The sequence below is a fragment of the Medicago truncatula genome, chromosome 3 (assembly GCF_003473485.1).
Source record: "Medicago truncatula cultivar Jemalong A17 chromosome 3, MtrunA17r5.0-ANR, whole genome shotgun sequence".
Taxonomy (NCBI): domain Eukaryota; kingdom Viridiplantae; phylum Streptophyta; class Magnoliopsida; order Fabales; family Fabaceae; genus Medicago; species Medicago truncatula.
In genome coordinates, this window is record NC_053044.1 from 56660716 (window position 1) to 56680629 (window position 19914).

The following is a 19914-nucleotide window of genomic DNA, read 5'->3' on the forward strand; positions in this document are numbered from 1 at the left end:
AAGGATATACATGAGGGCAAGCAAGGATGTGTTAGCCATATGCTTCAAACATGTACTATGAGTCAACCTATAACATTGTTGACCACAACCTGATGTTTGCATTTACTGAGAGATGACACAGGGAGACTTATAGCTTCCGTCTTCTAATTAGGGAGATAACAGTTACATTGTACTATGTGTCGTGTCTGCTACATCTCCCCATAAAAGGGATGTCTCTTGAACCACGATGGTTTTATATCCAAAAATGTGCATGCATGTTTCAGTTTCTTGAGATGAAAGTTTGTGAGTAGTCTTGAATCAGCAGTTGTAGCTAAGGTGTAGAGTAATAAGGAGGGTATATAGATGTATCAGGACCAGTTTGTCCGAATATATTTGTTGTAATTGGATGATATCATTATCTTCACTGACAAGAGTGTCACTTGTGTTGAGGTTACATGCCCAAAGTACTTATGTGACCTTAAGCTAGTCAATGATTATGCACGGGGAACGATTGTTATGACTTACTTGTACATGGGGTTTAACAGTGCATGTCGGTTTGAGATTGTGTGTTTGGCTGGATGCGCGACCTTGTTTCAGGTACATCAATATAGTTATTATTATTTTGGAATTGGATCCTTTGCTGCCCTTTCTATTCAGCCATCCATCATTTTCTTAATTTAATGGTTGATTGACTCACAAAGGAAAAAATAAAACAAAGGAGAGAGAAAAAAACATGTGGGTTGAATGATTTAGATTAAGACAGCACCAACAACACGAGAGAAATGGTTGGGGATTACAATTTTTTTTTAATGTGTTGTGTACTTGTGGTATATGTTATTAAACATCTTTTTTATTGAGAAAATGCAAACTAGACTTGCTTCTTGAAAAAATAAGCTCAATAGGCCTGGCAGATTGGCCCTTGTTTCCTCTGCTCTCTCTTCCATACCAGCCTATTACATGCAGATTAACTGGCTTCCCCAAAGCATTTGCGATGATATTGACCAAACAACCCGTAATTTTATTTGGAAAGGTGCCAATAATAAAGGGGTTCATCTAGTTGGTTGGAAAAAAATAGCTAAACCTAAGCATCTAGGAGGGTTGAGTTTAAGAGCAGCCAGGGAGGTAAATACTTGTCTTTTAGGGAAGTTGGTTTGGGATTTAACTCAAAGAAATATTAAGCTTTGGGTCAATATTCTTGCGAATAAATATTCAGCTGGCCAAATTTTTTTGTATGCTTCAACAACCAGCAGTAGCTCACCCACTTGGTCTTCCATCATCCGGGCAAAAAAAGTACTATTTAGCGGTTACTCTTGGCAAGCGGGATCCGGTTCCTCCTCCTTTTGGTTCAGCTCTTGGAGTAATTTTGGCCCCCTCGGGTCTCTTGTTTCCGTTATTGACATTCATGACCTTCACCTTATTGTCAAAGATGTTATAACAACTAATGGGCATAGGACCCAATCACTCTATACTTCTCTTCCTCCTGCTGTGTCCGAGTTCATAAATAATAGAAACTTCAGGTTCAACGCCGCAATTGAAGATATCTTCATTTGGCATCACAACACAAATGGAATTTATTCAGCTTAAAGTGGTTACAACTGGCTGCTTTCCCGTCAAGGTACTCACGCTGCCACTCAATCTTGGTCATGGATTTGGAAGCAAAAAATTCCGGAAAAATGCAAATTCTTCATTTGGTTGGCCTGTCAAAATTCTATTCCTACTTTATCATTGCTTCATCACATGAATATTGCTCCTTCGGCAACTTACACTCGTTGTGGTGATTTTGAAGAAACCATCTTTCACTGCGTTCGTGACTGTAAATTTTCCAGATTTATTTGGCAACATCTTGGTTTCTCGGACCATTCTTTCTTTGCGGCTGTATGTGTCAGAGATTGGATCAAGGACGGTTTGAACGGTGCTAATTCTATCTTGTTCGCGGCAAGTTTATGGTGGATTTGGAGACACCGCAACTCAATGTGTTTGAGCGATGAAGCCATGCCTCTCAACAGACTGACCTGGAACATCATGACTAGTGTAAACGAGGTAAAGCTTTGTTTCCATCAGCAGCACCCAGTTGCCGAATCTGTCAGACACATCAGATGGAATAACAACAATTTCGACTGTGCAATTCTCAACGTCGACGGCAGTTGTATTGGTTCTCCAACTCGGACAAGTTTTGGTGGTTTATTTCGCAACAACGCAGGTTTCTACCTGCTAGGATTTTCAGGTTCCCTTCCTTCATCAGCAGATATTTTAGAAGCGAAACTGTCTGCAATTTTTCACGGTCTTACTTTAGCTTTGGATAACGGCATTGAAGAGTTGGTTTGCTACTCGAATTCTCTCCTTTCTATCAACCTCATAACTGGTAACTCTCCTAAGTTCCATGTTCATGCTGTTCTCATCCAGGACATTAAAGATAAATTGTCACAGTTGAATTGTTCTCTCCATCACACGCTTCACGAATGGAATCATTGCGCATATTATTTTGCCAAGCTTGGTGCAAGTTCTGATGCAGCCTTACGACTTCACTCCTCTCCCCCTGATGACCTACGGCCTTCTTTGAGGAATGATGCTACTGAGACTTTGTTCCCTAGACATTAGGCTTACTTCCTTTCCTCTTTTCTTCTGTTTCTGTTTTTTTCCTTTTTAGCTTTGTTACCAAAAAAAAAAAAAACATCTTTTTCAGGTATAAAATTTATTTATTTTTAATTGAAGATTGGTTAAATGGTATATTTATAACCATCATCTCTTTGTCATGGATTGGGAGCCGAAGCAGTTTATGGTTCTTTTAGAGAACAAATGCAAATTCCTTAACAAAAAATGGAGAATGAAGGCAATGAATTGAAGTGTATCAAACTAGGTGGATTATAGGGTGAGGAATCAATTAAGTCCCTCATCGGTGGACCACGAAGAAAATACCATTTGATTGAATCAATGGTTAAGATTTATTGAAAATAAAATTTGAGAACATCTAGACATTTTCACTTACAATTTTGTTCCCTATTATATTTGTTCATCCTCTTCAACTCTCTTAAAATCTGTAAATCTAAAAGATACATGCAGAAAACATCTATATCCATTCGGAAATGAAAAAGCAAAGATGAAAAGTGACAGTATCACAATTTCTTTCACCAAAATTTTTCACATCGTTACAAAATGCCAGTTTAAAGTCAGTTTTGATAACTCTTGTGTTAGAAGAGAAACCCCTGGAATTTGAAACTTTAATACTTCGTGATGAAACTTTAATGATTCATGGCCATAAGTTAGTTTCCGGCCTTTAGCACACAAACTTATAAGTTAAAATTTCATTTGAAATGAAGGTGATAAAAAATGGTCTTTAAACTTTAAAAAATTTCAGAAGAACATTGAAAATGGTCTTTATAAATTAAACATATATAAGCAAGGAACTAATTAAAGCTTGCACATCTTTTACAAAAGTTGAAAGTTTGTAAACTAGTTGATTACAGTTCCTCAATTTTCGGCAAACATTTACGCAATTGAGGGGTGACAGATGAGGAAGAAGACATAAGGCATGTTTGTGTGTGAACATGTCTTGATGGTTATTTTAATAAATCTAGACCATCAATTAGTTCTAATGGTATTTTTGTCCTGGTTCATCGGTGAGGGATTTAGTTGAATCCTCACCCTAGAATCCACCATCAAACTAACATTAATCCTCGGAGCAATATAAAAAAGTATACGTTATATTATTAAATTAAATAGTTTCTTTAAATCAATTACAATATAATAATTTTTTTAAGCAATCATAATATAATAGCTTTTTTAAGCACGTAATAATACAATAACTTGTCAATTCAACATGTTAAGATAGTAATCAATATTTCCCTTAAAAAAAAAGATAGTAATCAATATGAAAAGTAACAAACCATTTTTATTAAAAATCATAAAAATCTTGCATTAATTCTTGTCGAAAAAGAAAAAAAAATCTTGCATTAATATTAATTAGTCCAATTAAATGACCTATATAGTGTTTTTATAGGGCTCCACATCAGCAAAACATTGGCTCAAGAAGCAGTTTCAAGCCGGGTGAATTTGTTATATAGAGTTGTCATATAAGCAAATTGCAAATCCAAGAAGTCAAAATTATTTTATATAGTATAGATGGATACGTGGGTATAGATAGATTTCACTTTTCCCATTTAACCTTTCTCTTTGTTTTCTTCTTCTCTCTTCCAATCCTCTTCTTCATCATGTTACATTTTATTTCCTCTTCTCGTTTTTAAGCTATGAAATATCAACCTTAACACACGCTCACAGCTCACTCACACATTAAAATAGCCAAAACCGTTGGTATAAGATAAGAAAGGGAGATATATAATAATAAGTGAGAACGACCAAAATCACCAATGCCTAGATCAAACTTTTGTCGGTTAGCAATTTAGTGAATCAACATCCTTCAATTCTTCTTAGAACAAGAAAATCCATCCATCCTAAATACAAACCAGATCCCAATTTGTTTTAGTCCTTGGGACCTACATTGAAGGCTTGCAGGTCATGCTTAGGAATTCATTTGAAAAGATGGGACTTGGAGGACGTTAGAAGAAGGTTAAGACATATTTTGAAGCAAAGCAATAACATAGATTTAGAAGCCAAATCCGCACACTTAGAAGACTAGGAGAAGGGAGGTATAGGTGTTGATTTGGCGCTGATGTGGAGATAAGTGAGTTGATAATGTTCATTATTCATTATCACATATTATTACTATCATTATTATTATTATTATTATTATTATTATTATTATATATGTGTGTGTGTATATATATATATATATATATATATATATATATATATATATATTATTTAAAATATATATTAAAACGATGTGTTTCATTTTTCAATTTTATCCGATGTCCATGATCATTTCTTTTCATTAAATTTTATAGGGTTAATTATGTTTGAGGTCCATACAAATAGGCACGTTTTCAACATTAGTCCCTACTTAAATTTTAATAAATTTTTTTACCCCAACATTTTTGCCGTTAGCAAAATCGGTCACTGCTGTCAAATTCACACCGACTGGACAAACGGAAGAAACCACATAGACACCACAAGGATACCACGTGGACTCATTAATTGATGTGGCATGCCAGCGTGGCAAAAATAATAATTAAATTTAAATTTTTATATTTATTCATTTCAATCATTAATAAAACCAAATTAAAACAAATAAAAATACATGAGTTATCTTTTCCATTCGATCATATTCATCTTCAAAGAAAAAAAAAACCTAGAAATTACTAGATCCATCTATCTCTCACCATCTCCAATTCAACAAACTTCTGGGTTTGTTCCTCTCACCATCTTACCAATTCAAATTCAAAATCAGATATGAATTTCACATTTAAACCCATAAATCAGAACCAAGAAATTGTTCTCCCATCCTTGTTGTTGTTGCTTCAGTTGGTTTTGTTAAACCCTTAAATAACAATCGACTCACATGACATCAAGGGCTATGTTTCAATTGCTCTCTTTTCATATCCCCAACTTTGCATCTCTTGTTTCTTTCGTCAACCCAAATCCATGAAAACATTTACTTAAAGAAAACCCAACAACAACAACAACAACAACCTCATCTCTTTTCATTCATAGCACAACAACCACCAAATATCACTTCAAATGCAACCCAGAAACCTGAAAAACATTCCAATCGTATAGAAGAGTGTCGCCGGCGAGAACGAGGTGGTAAAAAGAGTGTGATGAAGAATTGATGAAGTGAGGGACGAAGAGTATTACTTAGGTAACTGGGGAGAGGTTGTGTTTTGTGTTTGAGGTGTCATCGAAGGAAGAAAAGGTGATTGAAACCATGGATGGTGGCGAGGAGAATTTTGCAATGTTCGGTGGTGACTGTCGTGATGCCACACAATCCTGTCGCGCCGATCTGCCAGTGTCAACATGTTATACAAAACCATGAGATTATTGCCATGTTTCCTCCTTTTTCATGCTGTTCTTGCTGCATCTTTTTTAAGTTGAGTACTGCTTAGATTGAAATTTATGGATTGAAAAGAGATGGAGCGGGAGGATTTTATCGTAATTTACTTGTTTTAGTTTGTTTTTTTTTAAAAAGATTTTATTTTAATTTATTATAATTAATAATTAAAATGAAATAAATATCATTTTACCACATGGCATGCCACATCATTTTATGTGTCTATGTGGCAGCTCATGTGTTCGTCTAGTTGGCAATTCCGTTTGCTCAGTCAGCAAGAAAGTCACAGCGATGACCAATTTCGTTAACGACAAAAACGTTGGGGACTAAAAATTTATTAGGCTTAAATGCTCTTTTGGTCCCTTAACTATTGAATTGGTATCGCTTTGGTCCCTTAACTAAAAAAAAGATTGTTTGAGGATTTTAAGTTTTTTTTTAGTCTCGTTTTGGTCCCTTCTGTTCGATTTCCGTTAATTTTAATAAAAAACGTTAAGTGTGGACACGTGTCACCTTGTCATTGGCTCTGAGATATATATTTTTTTTTACAAAAAAAAATAATATTTTTTTATAAAAAAAAATTAATTAATTTTTAAATATATATATATATATTTTAAATTCTCAGAACCAATGACAAGGTGACACGTGTTAACTCTGGGACACATGTCACTTTGTCATTGGCTTTGGGATTTTTTTTTTTGTAAAAAAAGAAAAAAACTCAGAGCCAATGACAAGGTGACACGTGTCCAGGAGTTAACTTTTTTTTAAAACCCTAACGTAAACCTAACAGAAGGGACCAAAACGAGACTAAAAAGAAACTTAAAATCCTCAAACAATATTTTTTTAGTTAAGGGACCAAAACGATACCAATTAAATAGTTAAGGGAGCAAAAAAGCATTTAAGCCAATTTATTAAAATTTAAGTAGGGATTAATGTTGAAAACACACTTATTTATATGGACCTTAAACATAATTAATCCAATTTTCTATGAGAAGTTGTTTTATTAAATGATGATATTTTAAGAATAACATCAATAAATAACGTGAAAGTAGTTAAAACAACAACTACCCTAAAAAAACTACTAAAATGGTCTACCTATCTTATATTATAGTAATAAGTAACCAAACACCCATCAAATAGCACATATGACTCACAAACGTGGATGTAATTAAGTGGATGTTTGGTCCTCTCAAAGGAAAAAAGAAAGTGGATGTTTGGTGTAAAAAACTTAACTAGACATGTGAAGTGTGAGAAATTGATATGGACATGGAATTTCGAAATTGAAGGTTGAAACAACCCTAATTATACACCTAAATAAAATATTGCAATATATACAATAGTGCTTTTTTGTTAGTAATTTTAAATTAAACAATATTCATTCCGGTTACTATTATCAATAAAAAATCACATTGTATATTAATTGAATAATTGATATATCTGATCTATATATAGACCATATTCAATGAATTTAAAAGTGATTTTTTATCTATACTAATGATCGGAGGAAGTGACTGTTAAATTAAAACTTTTGCTAATGCTAATTTTCTAAATAAAGCATCTTTCAATTGAGTTATTGTAAAAAAAAATCTCACAAATCACAATTATGCTATAGACTGAATGTATACAGAGAATAGTAAGGTTTAGTGTTATATATATAAAAGCGACATCGGTTAGCACGTAAGACCGCATAGCGCAGTGGATTAGCGCGTCTGACTTCGGATCAGAAGGTCGTGGGTTCGACTCCCACTGTGGTCGATTTTTTGAATTTTATATTACGTATTTTATATTACGTATTTTATGAAACGACGTCGTCCCATTCCTATACTAGTTTACTGTTACGACTTGGTTGCCACCTAATCGGAAGTTTTTTTTTTTCTTTCCAACGGGAATGCAAAGAAAATAAGTTATCTAAAATACAACAATGTTCCTTCATTTTTTAAACATTTAAATGAGAAGGGATACACTGAATACGGGTTTAGACGTGGTAAGCCATAGTAATGAAAATAGAAAAATGTTAACGACACATAATTTTTTTCACACACTCTTATTAATTGGTTAAAATTCACATGAAACTTACTAATTTTATATGAAACCCACATGAATGTGTGTTGTTAAATAACACTTTCAAATATAATAATATCAAGTTTTTAGACCTCTAAAAAAATGTTAATAAGATGATATATTATTTTTGAGAGTCAATTCTTTGATTCAAGTTGGTTTTTAGATTTTGTGTTGTGCTCTTTCGGTGGATTGGAGGTCGCGAGGTTTGTGATAGTTGTATGATCCTTCGGTTATGTGCTCTTCGAAATGTGGCTCAGTTTGGGTGTTGGGGTCTGAGAGTTTTTATTTTGAGAGTGTTCTTTGTGGGTGAGTAGTGACGATGGGCGGTGGTGGTTACCGTGTTTACAGTGCTTGTTTTTTTGGAGTCTGTTTTAGGTGGTGATGTGTTTTTGTGGGGTTATCTTCAGGGTTGTTTTTAGATGGTTATGGTGTACAACCTATATGCGACACCATTTGTATCTTGTTTTGTCCATACCTTACGCCTTGCGGGGATGACGTTTAATAATATTTGTCGATTAAAAAAAAATGATACATTATTTTTGCTTATTATAAAAATTAAGGTGATCCACTCTTATTTTATTTTTTTGTTTGAGAGATTGATTATTTATTCATTAAGATCTAACGTAAAAAAAATTATAAATGAGTAATATGTATGTGTGAGACTTCTTAAAAAAAAATGTGTGTGTGAGACTATTTTTTCAAAAAAAAAAATGTATGTGTGAGAGTATATCCCATCATTCCATTGTAGATGTAACTAAAAAAATATGGGAAATGTTAATAAGTGCCCTAAGAAGTTTTAAATGGAAACTTTGTCTTGAAATTTGTATATTCAACATATTAAAAAACCAAAAAGTAACTTTTTATACATAAAAGTTATCAATTGTTTCTATTTTTTGAATCCTTACAAGACCTAAAAAAACATTCATGGCAGATTTTTTTTTTTTGGAAGAATCATGGTAGATGCTTTTAATAATTAGTAACATTGTCTTATTTACTTAATCTAAATGTTGAATTTGTTATTCAGGATGCATTTACTAAATTTATTTTGATATTTTCTGGAAAATATATGATATTACAAATTATACATTCTTATCTAAGTGTTTGGAGTACTCATTTACTGAAACAAATGTCTTTAACTTACGAAACAAAATATTTTTAGAGCAGTAGAGAAATTGTATATAGACAACAAGATGGTACACAGTAGCAATCTCTTCGTCTTTAAATCACTGATGCATAATCAATTAAATGCAAAAGTATACTACCTTAATTGAATGAGATGTCTTAAACTGTTCAAAAAATGCACTCCATGTTTTATTTACTTGCTAAATAAACTTTTTTGCAAATGTTTATACAGAATCAGTCATATAGTTCCCCTGTCGCATTTCCAGTATCATATCTAAAGCAGATATGCAAAAATACCGAGTATGATATTTTGAAGACGTTGATCATGTCTCATGAACGACCTTAATACGTAGCTTAACGCATATTTCATGACTATAATAACTTATCAAATTCTTAAATTAGTACAAACTACAAATCTGACCAGTGTACTCCAATTTACACAAGGTTATAATTACAATGCTTGCACCAGTGTTGTCTTTATTTTGGCATTAGTATATATATGCAACTACCAAAATTTCATTGATATAAACGGAGTCCTCTTCCAATAATGCTTCCAATTTTGGAAGAAAAAAAAAGTTAGCCTGATTAAAGTTTGTATATGCGTAGCCTTCTACAAAAAATAAGAAATGAATAAGACATAATAACTAAAATAAACACAAACATCGGATAAACTAAATCAATCCAAACAAGTAAATTATGAAAAAAGATGCAGCGGTGACAATATCGATTTGTTTTAAGTAAATGAGTCAAGCATTGCTGCTACCTTTTCATCAAGAAGGACAGATGATTTCAATAACTTCGATTTGATCTTGGTTATTGTCATCTGGTTGTTTCCATTGACTTGACACAAACCTTTATTGTCCATTCAATACTTCCAGGAACAACGCCACTGATTGGTGTAATCCTTTGTGCAATTATATAGAGATAAAATTTTGAATCGGTTCACTCTCACATTGATAGCAATTACAACTTTATCAACTAATAATGTTTATGACAGCTATCGCTGAGATGATCTGATTTATATAGAGTTGACAGAAGGTACAAAAGGTGCAGAATTTAAATGTTTATCAAGGCAATGAAGAGACAAACTTCACATTCCTTTACTTCTCACGTATTGTACTTCATCAGGGCGTGGAATTTAATGTTTAAACAATTTTCTGTGTAGGTTTTTATACGCGAGCAAGTGGAAAATCCAACCTTGATAACCAAAATACATTTATTGCTTTGTGAAAATAACACAAACTCAAAATCATTATTGTTTCCACTAACTGTATATTTGACTTAAGGACAAATCTTTCTGTTTTCTAAGAACCAATTTGCAGTTTTATTTCTTATTTACTCAAAGCCTAAATATTTAAGAGTTGCAGCAGTTATTTTTTAAAAATGAAAAAAAAATACATGTAAAAAGAAAATGACAGAAACATCTTAATTTTGGGTGGGAAAATGTTGCATTGAAAATTGTAAACTCTATTATTTATATAAAGATAAGATAAGATATAAAGAAGCAAGCATGAAAACTACAACTACAAAAGCAACCTTTCTGCTCAAGACAGTTCTAAGATAACACAAAAATAAATAAGTAAAGTTCTCTTTCAAGGCAAAAATGGTACATATATCTGGTACAGTGATAGAACATTGGCTATAATAATGGTAGAGATCAGGATGGAGTATCAGCCCATATTCTGTTAGGTCTAAATAATCAAGACAAATAGATAAGTAAATGTATTCCATAGATCAAACTACGGTGTGAAGTATAAATTACTTGAGAAATTGCATACCCATCAGATTGATGCAACATCTATTTTCATAATTCCATGGATAGATGTGTTATGAATGATAAATCAAACAGCCGCTTTCTTGTTCCTGAAACTTTCCTTCATCATGGCGAATTTTTTCTTGCACTGACCAACAATCTTCCCAGTTACAGCTGCAGCAACCCGTTCCCATCTTTGGCTAGCTTCCTTTGGAAAGGTTTTTAAAGCTTGAACTAATGCTCTTTCCTGCACTGCAGACCACACCTCTTGCTCAAAAACTCCTTGAGAGTCTTCCGAACTGATGCTGTTTGTTGTTATCGGTGTCAGTGTTGTTGTCGTCGGAGTTGGTACTGTTGTTGTTTTGGCAGCACCATTTTCAGTTGTTGTTGTTGCTGCTGGTACTGATACTCCTTCCAATTCTTCTCTGGTTGTCAGTGGAGATGCAATTGTTTGTGCAGCTGGTTTCCTCTTCTCAAGAAATGTATCAAAAGCTTTGGCTGTATCGGGCTTCTGGAGGAGGACAGTTTTAGTTGCTTTCATTATTTCTTCAACAGATCTTCCAGTGCCAATGTATTCTGAAACAACCTCCCATCTCCTTGAAGTTCCTTTGGGAAACTTTCGTATTCCTTTTCTCAATAGCTCGATCTCTTCTTTAGTCCAAGGTTTCTCCTTCTTCTCAACGTAGCTTGCTAGAGAATTACTGCTTCCATTAACCTTGACAGAGCCATTTTGTTGATTACTTTTCTCATCAACCGCGTCTTTCTTGCAACTCAGTGCATCTCTTAGAGCTTCCGCTTGCTCTAACACCTCTTTACCTTCCATTTTCTCACACAAACCTCTCAATTGTTCTATATCAAATGACATGCAAAGCTCTTCTACGGGATCGACCAACACTGCATAAGCCTCTTGGATTGCCTTAAAATTAACATCTATTTCAATCTTCTTTGCCTTTTTCGCAGCTTCAGTTTTCTGTGAGGCTTTGTTTGAGAGTTGGGTTTTGGAGAGGAGAGGAGGGGAGGGGAAGGAAAGGCTTATGGAGACCCTTGTTTGCGAGTTTTAAAAAAATCAGGGAAAGATTTGGGGTTTTGAACGGCTTCATTTTTCCAATTTTAAAGTTTCCCTTTAAACATACAAATTGACAATTTTGCCATCATAATAATTCAAAATTCCAATTTTAGACATGACCGAATTATTACAATCTCTCTCTTTCAAAAACAACTTTTTTAAAACAGCTTATTTATCCAAAACAGCTTTTTACGATCTCTTTTAAAAAAATAACTTATTTATACAAAACAACTTATTACGATCTCTTTTTCAAAAACAACTTATTCAAAACATCTTATTTATACAAAATAGTTTATTACGACCTCCTTTTCAAAAACTGTTTATTCAAAACAGCGTATTTATACAAAACAACTTATTACGACCTCTTTTTAAAAAACAACTTAATCGAAACAGCTTATTTATCCAAAACAACTTATTAAGACCTCTTTTCAAAAAACAGCTTAATCAAAACAACTTATTTATGAAAAACAGCTTATTACGACCTCTTTTCAAAAAACAACTTAATCAAAATACCTTATTTATGCAAAGCAGCTTATTACGACCTCATTTTCAATAACAGCTTATTCAAAACAACTTATTTATGCAAAACAGCTTATTACGGCCTCTTTTCAAAAAACAGCTTAATCAAAAGAACTTTTTTATGCATAACAGTTTATTACGACCTCTTTTCAAAAAACAACTTATTACATCCTCTTTTTAAAAAACAGCTTATTCAAAACAGCTTATGTATGCAAAATAGCTTAATACGATCTCTTTTTCAAAAACAGCTTATGCAAAACAACTTATTTATCCAAAACAGTTTGTTACGACCTCGTTTCAAAAAACAACTTAATCAAAACAACTTATTTATACAAAACAGCTTAATACGATCTCTTTTTCAAAAACAACTTATTCAAAACAGCGTATTACGACCTCTTTTTCAAAAACAACTTATTCAAAACAGCTCATTGATGCAAGACAACTTATTACGAGCTGTTTTTAATAAGTTGTTTTTGAATAAGGTGTTTTTTGAAAAGAGGTCGTAATAAGTTGTTTTGGATAAGTTGTTTTTGAAAAGGAGATTGTATTAAGTTGTTTTGCATAAATAAGTTGTTTTTGAAAATGAGGCCATAATAAGTTGTTTTGCATAAATAAGTTATTTTTGCATAAATAAGTTGTTTTGAATAAGCTGTTTTTTGAAAAGAGATCGTAATAAGTTATTTTGCATAAATAAGCTATTTTGATTAAGCTGTTTTTTGAAAAGAAGTTGTAATAAGCAGTTTTGCAAAAATAAGCTGTTTTGATTAAGCTGTTTTTTTGAAAAGAGGTCGTAATAAGCTGTTTTGAATAAGTTGTTTTTTGAAAAAGAGGTCGTTATAAGCTGTTTTTGAAAAAGAGATCGTAATAAATTGTTTTGCATGAATAAGTTGTTTTGAATAAGCTGTATTTTGAAAGGAGATCATAATAAGTTTTTTGTGATAAGATAAGCTATTTTGAATAAGTTGTATTTTAAAAAGAGATCATAATAAACTGGTTTGTATTATTAGGTTGTTTTTTAAAAAGAGATCGTAATAAGCTTTTTATTTTATTTTATAAATAAGTTGTTTTTTAAAAAGAGACCGTAATAAGATTTCTTTTTCATGAGATAAGCTGTTTTTTAAAAAGAGACCGTAATAATTTCTTTTTCATGAGATAAGTTGTTTTTTAAAAAGAGACCGTAATAAGCTGTTTTGTATAAATAAGTTGTTTTTTAAAAAGTGATTGTAATAAGCTTTTTATTTATTTATAAATAAGTTGTTTTGAATAGGCTGTTTTTTAAAAATAAATCGTAATAATGTTTTTCATGATATAAGTTGTTTTGAATAAATTACAAGATTACAAAGTATAACACAATGTATTGATTTTAAGAGAAAAAAAAGGGTAAAATAGTAAAATTATAACATAAGTCATCCATCTCCTTTCCTTGTTGGTTTTTTAACTCCCAAGGGGAAGGTTTTGCCTCCTTTCTCCCATCCCTCCCTTTCCTTCCCTTCCCCTCCTTACCCTTTCCTTTCTTTCCCCTCAAAACTCGCAAACAAAGCCTGAAAGAACATCAGCAGTCTGTTTGTCCGGATGAAACCTCAAGGAAGTTTTATGATAGCTTTTACGAATTTGATCCTCCGTAGCAAGATATTTAAGATGGCTCAAAGCCAATAATGCATAATGATCTTGTCGTTGCTTGTCTCCATCACCAGATTTCGTCTTGCTCTTGCTGCTGTAAGAATCAGATGGCAATAAACATGTTCTTTATATTCAACCACTTTCTTATTATTAGCATCTTTGTTATCTTCTTTTGTAACACAAAGAAGTTTAAGTGCAGAAGCATGGAAAGAGTGACCAGCCGAGTCATATTTCAACGCCTAAACCGAAAGACAGTTAGACGAAACAAAAATAGGCTGCCCATTTACAAGCTCTTGTGAGTAAGTAATAAGACGATATTTTGTGCGAACAGCCATAACGGTGGCTGGCCAACAAAATATAAAATTAGCAAATACTTGATACCCTTCGGCTTAAATTCAAACAACTTCCACAAACTTAACTTTGTAACGACTCCAACCTGCATCTATTGAAAATTTCAAATAATAAAAATTCGTGCCAACAAATCATTCAGATAATAAACCGTTTTTTTAATAAGGGTTGTACAAGTTCGACTGTGAAATTTTCGAATAAAAGAAAAAACTCAGAAAGCAACAAGGATGGTTGGCAATAAAAATTCCATGAGTATAACAACAACTATAATAATTTACTTGAAGTAGCCATGAATCGATTAAAAGAACAACAAAACACCAAATTCATTCTTGAAGACAGACACAATCAAAAACCTCAGATGATAATAACAACTGCAAATTATAGTGTAAATTATATCGTATTTACTTTTACTAAAACATTAAACACAAAACATCAAAAACAATTGACGTACCTACTTGAAGAGCTGGAAAAGTGACTGTGTGATGCGAAAGTGCACAAATTGCGGATCGAAGTGAAAGTGCAGCTAAACTAAACTAGGTTTAAATGTTGATTTTAGGGTTCAGAGTGAGAGTTGGGGAGCATTGGTCGTTATTACAAAGCTGTTGAAACATGTGCGTTTTTAGGGTTAGATAAAACTTGGAGAGGGCAATTGGGCCACTTTGGCCCAAATCCCTTTTCTTTTTGCACGACACAAATCTCAAATTTAACAATATAATATTGGCTTAATAACAGTTTTGGCCCCCTATGTTTCAAGAAGTTGCGATTTTGGCCCTCTAACTAAATAAACTACAAAACCGCCCCTAAGTATTGACTTTTTTGCAGTTTTGGCTCCTCAGGCCAATTTTGACCAAGTCAAAGCTGACGTGGACGCCACATGTGTATTTATTTTTTAATTGAAAAATATATATTAAAAAATTTAAAAAATAAATAAATACACACGTGGCGTCCAGGTGTGCAATGACTTGGTCAAAATTTGCCGTGGGGGCCAAAACTGCAAAAAAGTCAATACTTAGAGGGCGGTTTTGTAGTTTATTTAGTTAGGGGGCCAAAATCGCAACTTCTTAAAACATAGGAGGCCAAAACTGCTATTAAGCCTATAATATAATATAAATAATTAAAAAAAATATATAAATTCGATAATCCTACAAACTTTTTTTTTGGCTAATTTGTTCAATATTTTTCGATTAAATTTTTTTTCAATTTTTATTGTTTTTCTAACATACACCCACTTAATATAATAAAAGGAGTGTTTTAATAAGGTATAATTAAAAAAAAATTTAAATACACCAAAAGATAAAGTTTTTGAACACTCTTCTCTACAAAACAAGTGGTGCATTTTATGAACATTATCAACTTTATTTTTTTATGAGTGCATCAACTTATGTTTAGAATGAGTATGTTAACAAGTGAAGTTTAATTAAAAATTTGTTAAATACTTCTTCTTTAAAACTAGTTTGGTGCATGGTTCAATTTTTGAATCAAACTATCAAAGTAGTTTGTTAAAACTGAACTGAACCGTTCACAATTTTATCGTAGTTGAACTAAACTGATTTTATAGTTCGGTGTACCATAAACAGGTTTTCGAACCAAACCTTGAATGTTTAGAAACCAAATTGTTTCTGAACTATTCATCTCTAACTCCATAAATTATTCACATAACACAAGAACATAGATTCAAATAACCTGTTAGAATATCAGTTTAGTTGTATTACAATATTGGAATAACAATAGCTATGGAAGCAAATTTCTTGTTAAAAAACACAATTATTTATGCTACAGAAAGGAGCAAGAAAGTAGAGGGGAATGAGTACCGCTCTATCACAATTACAATAACTCATTTTAGTAACATAAATCTCTTCTCAAATAAAAATTGCTTTTTACAAAATGTGATAACGCGAAAATTTTTCAGATCAAGGAATATTGTTTGGGAAGTTCATAAAATTAAAACTGAACTAGTGAAATTAAATAGGTTTTACTTTACAGTCGGTTCACACAATTTTGGTTCGGTTTTTATGAATTTGGTTCAAGTTCGTGAATTGTGTTTGAATAAACAGTTTGGTTTTTATCAATTCAGTTCGGTTTGTTTGATTCTACAATTTGGTTTGGTTTTTCAGTTTTTTTAACACCCCTAAAACCAACACATTTATTTTTATCAAATCTTTAATATAAATAAATAATATAAAATTGACAAAAAAGAAAAAGAAATAAATTTGTGACTAGAAAACAATAGCGATAGTTTTATATTCTCTTTCAAAAATAGCTATAATTTTTTTTTGTCAACAAAAAAGTGATAATTTTTTTGGTCTTGTTAATTAGTGCTTGGGATACTAGTTGAGAAAGTTAAAAGTAGAAATTTTATATTAAAAACAATAATTTTTTGACTTTCATAAATTGAAACATTTTACTTTTTATCACTTTTTAATGCAAAATTTCCATTTTAATCTCTTTAATTGGGGCATTAATTAATATTTCCCTAATTTTTTTAATAAGTAATAAAAAATAAAAACTAGTATTAGGTTAGAAAAAGTAGTTGGTATGAACAATGTTTAATACTATCGAAGGGTTGAAAACCCCGACACTAATAAACCTCTAAAAGAAAGTGGTTTTTACAATTTTTATTTTTCTTAAGCCTCGTAAAAATGTTAAAAAAACATTTCCTAAAAAAAACATAAAACCCTAAACCCTGGCGGAACCATTTCCATCGTGATTAACTGAGATAGCAAGAATGAGAGGACTCAGTGGAACAATATCCGTCGCCAGAGCCTTAAGAGCCAATTCCACCGCCGCTTCCACCTTCCTCCGACCGCCTCGAGCAGCTTCCTATGCCGTCACATATTGGACCACATCCAACCCTCAAAATCTCGTTGATCGCTCCAACCTATCAACTCCCTCTGTTATTCGCAGCGACGTCATCGGATTTAGGCATTACGGTTCTGCCGCCGCCGCATCTCCGGCGGAACAAGACCTCAAACCAAGAATCTCAGAACAAAATAGCTTCAATCCAAAAGAAGTTGTTCTCTTTCAATACGAAGCTTGTCCCTTCTGCAACAAGGTTAAAGGTAAAAACTTATTCAAATTAAATGTTACTTGTTTGTTTTTTAATTTAGATGAATATTGCTTTGAATTTCCTATTGTTTTTTGCATTTTGTTCTCCAGCGTTTCTAGATTATCATGGTATTCAGTACAAAGTGGTAGAAGTAAATCCTACGAACAAGAAAGAGATTAATTGGTCTCATTACAAGAAGGTGCCTATTGTCATCGTTGATGGTGAACAGTTGGTTGATTCTTCAGGTTTGTAATTGTCTTATTAATATTTCCATTTGTGGTTTATTGTGTTATTATGTATAGAATGTTGTTCTGAACTGTGAACTTTTTCCCCCTTTTGCTAGACATAATTGATAAGTTGGTCAAAAGGATACATCCAGATTATGACTTGAATGCAGATGAAGAGAAGAAGTGGCGCGAGTAGGTTTTTCTAATCCTTTCTTCTTGTTTATTTGAACTGTTTGATTGCATCTAGCTATCTTTTTTAGTTAAAATACGGTTGTGCTTGTACCACTGCTCTGCTAAGGTTTTAAATTATGTTTGATGCTGTAGAGAGTTGTGGATAAATACAGCAAATGTGTATGCAACTTATACAATAACTACAAATAACTGTAATATAATAACCGATTTAGGGATCGATTACAAAACTCAGTCATTACATAGATTGAAATATTCTGGTCACCAAGTAGAGAATTTTTAGTAGTGAATATAGTTGCAAACTGCAATTGCAATCTAAAATCATGGGTATTTATGAGATTATTAGGAGTCTGGTTTTCCTGCAACTACTGTTTTTTCTTCCTTTTTATATTGAATGCAAGATTAAGTACATATGGTTTTGGCCTTGGTTTATCAAATGATTATTTTTCTTTGACTTGTTATATAGGTGGGTAGATAATCACTTGGTGCATGTTTTGTCGCCAAACATATATCGAACTGTTTCAGAAGCTCTTGAATCATTTGATTATATCACTACTAAAGGTAAGGTTTTGACTTTCTCTAAGTTTAATATTGCTTGAAATTGATTCGTAATCCTCTTTCATTTTCCAAATGCAAAGATAATTCCTTTTTTAAGATCTGATAACTTGTTACATTCAGTTATTTTATGGAAATTTGTTGATGTTATAACAATGGGATGTATATTAAGCTGTCTCTGTGGATGTATGACATTGCTGACCTCCTGATTTTAATCAATTTGTTTTTCTTGGTTCAACTTCAAATTTAAGTAGACCATATTCAACTGAGCCATGTTTTTAAAGCTCTCTTTTGAAAGGATACCAGTCGAGGGAGAGGTATTTTCTTTGAAATGATACCTTTAGAGAGAGGTATTTTCTTTGAATGCATCACAAAATAATGTGCACCTCACTCCATGTTCTTGCTTTTCATCCTCAGTTTGAAAAATAACTCTACATTAGTTTTATGCCTCTTGCTTTTCGTACTCAGTTTGAAAACTAAAACTACATTAGTTTTATGCCTTTCATGAAGCAATATTTATCAACCATTGCAAGGGTGATTACTTTTTGTCATTCCCTTTATTGTCTGCTGCCTTCCTTTTCTTTTTCTGCTCTTTATCCTGAAGTCTATCATGCTATGGAGTGTAGGCAATTTCAGTTTATATGAGAGGTTAGTGGCTAAGTATGGTGGGGCTGCTGCCATGTATTTCGTGTCGAAGAAATTGAAGAAGAGACACAATATCACTGATGAGCGTCAGGCTTTGTATGGAGCTGCTGAACAGTGGGTTGATGCTTTGAAGGGCCGAAAATTTCTTGGTATGTTCAAGTTCAATGACCATAATAACTGAGATACGATACAGAAAATGTTAAGTATGTGTGTTACCTTGAAGACTCGTAACTCGTAAGTGCTTATATTCTTGAATTTTGGCAGGTGATTTGGAACCTAATTTAGCCGATCTTGCTGTCTTTGGTGTTCTAAGACCCATTCGCCACCTCAAGTCAGGTCGAGATATGGTAGAGCACACAAGGATTGGAAATTGGTTTTCTGAGATGGAAAATGCAGTAGGACAGGCTTCCAGAATGAGTGCATAAGCAGAATATTTCTAAGCGAGTTTCAATTTATGGATAAGGAAATGCTTTATGAGAAAACCACATTAAATAAGTTCGCTTCTACGAAGTTTGATGAGTCTTTGTAAGCAAAACATGTTTTGTTCTACTTATTCATTATCGTGGTTGTATTGGTGATATGTGATCACATACTGTTCTGTAAAATCGAGGTATATATAATATAACAACAATAAAACCTTTATTTTTCCAACAACATGGTTGGATACATAAAAAGTGTAGGTATATATTCCATAAAAAAAATTCTCCACTCTAGAATGAGCTCAATATGTCTTTTTTTGCTGCAATCCCTCATAAATAAGCACGGGGGCAAGGAAAGTGTTGATTCAGATAAGAAATAACTAGTGATAAATCAAATACTAGGACATTTTTTCTTCTTCGTCTA

At 32.6% G+C, this 19914-nt stretch overlaps 3 protein-coding genes and 1 non-coding gene across 4 annotated transcripts; 3 read left to right on the plus strand and 1 right to left on the minus strand.

The window, feature by feature from the left end:
* The first annotated feature begins 1716 nt into the window (after nucleotides 1–1716).
* Nucleotides 1717–2577, plus strand: LOC112420302 (uncharacterized). Its single transcript, XM_024779097.1, has one exon. The coding sequence runs from the start codon at nucleotides 1717–1719 to the stop codon at nucleotides 2575–2577; it is 861 nt and encodes a 286-aa protein (XP_024634865.1).
* A 5024-nt stretch (nucleotides 2578–7601) lies between these two features.
* Nucleotides 7602–7675, plus strand: TRNAR-UCG (transfer RNA arginine (anticodon UCG)). The gene has a single exon. It is a non-coding gene; the product is annotated as a tRNA-Arg (tRNA).
* A 3116-nt stretch (nucleotides 7676–10791) lies between these two features.
* On the minus strand, nucleotides 10792–11839 carry LOC11428120 (transcription factor MAMYB). Its single transcript, XM_024779205.2, has one exon. It carries the CDS (start codon nucleotides 11719–11721, stop codon nucleotides 10945–10947), a length of 777 nt encoding a protein of 258 aa, XP_024634973.1. The 5' UTR covers nucleotides 11722–11839; the 3' UTR covers nucleotides 10792–10944.
* Nucleotides 11840–17082: 5243 nt separating this feature from the next.
* Nucleotides 17083–19772, plus strand: LOC11437128 (prostaglandin E synthase 2). Its single transcript, XM_003603727.4, has 6 exons — nucleotides 17083–17468; nucleotides 17566–17700; nucleotides 17799–17874; nucleotides 18338–18432; nucleotides 19053–19220; nucleotides 19336–19772. Exons 1-6 carry the CDS (start codon nucleotides 17135–17137, stop codon nucleotides 19494–19496), a joined length of 969 nt encoding a protein of 322 aa, XP_003603775.1. The 5' UTR covers nucleotides 17083–17134; the 3' UTR covers nucleotides 19497–19772.
* The last annotated feature ends 142 nt before the right edge of the window (nucleotides 19773–19914 follow it).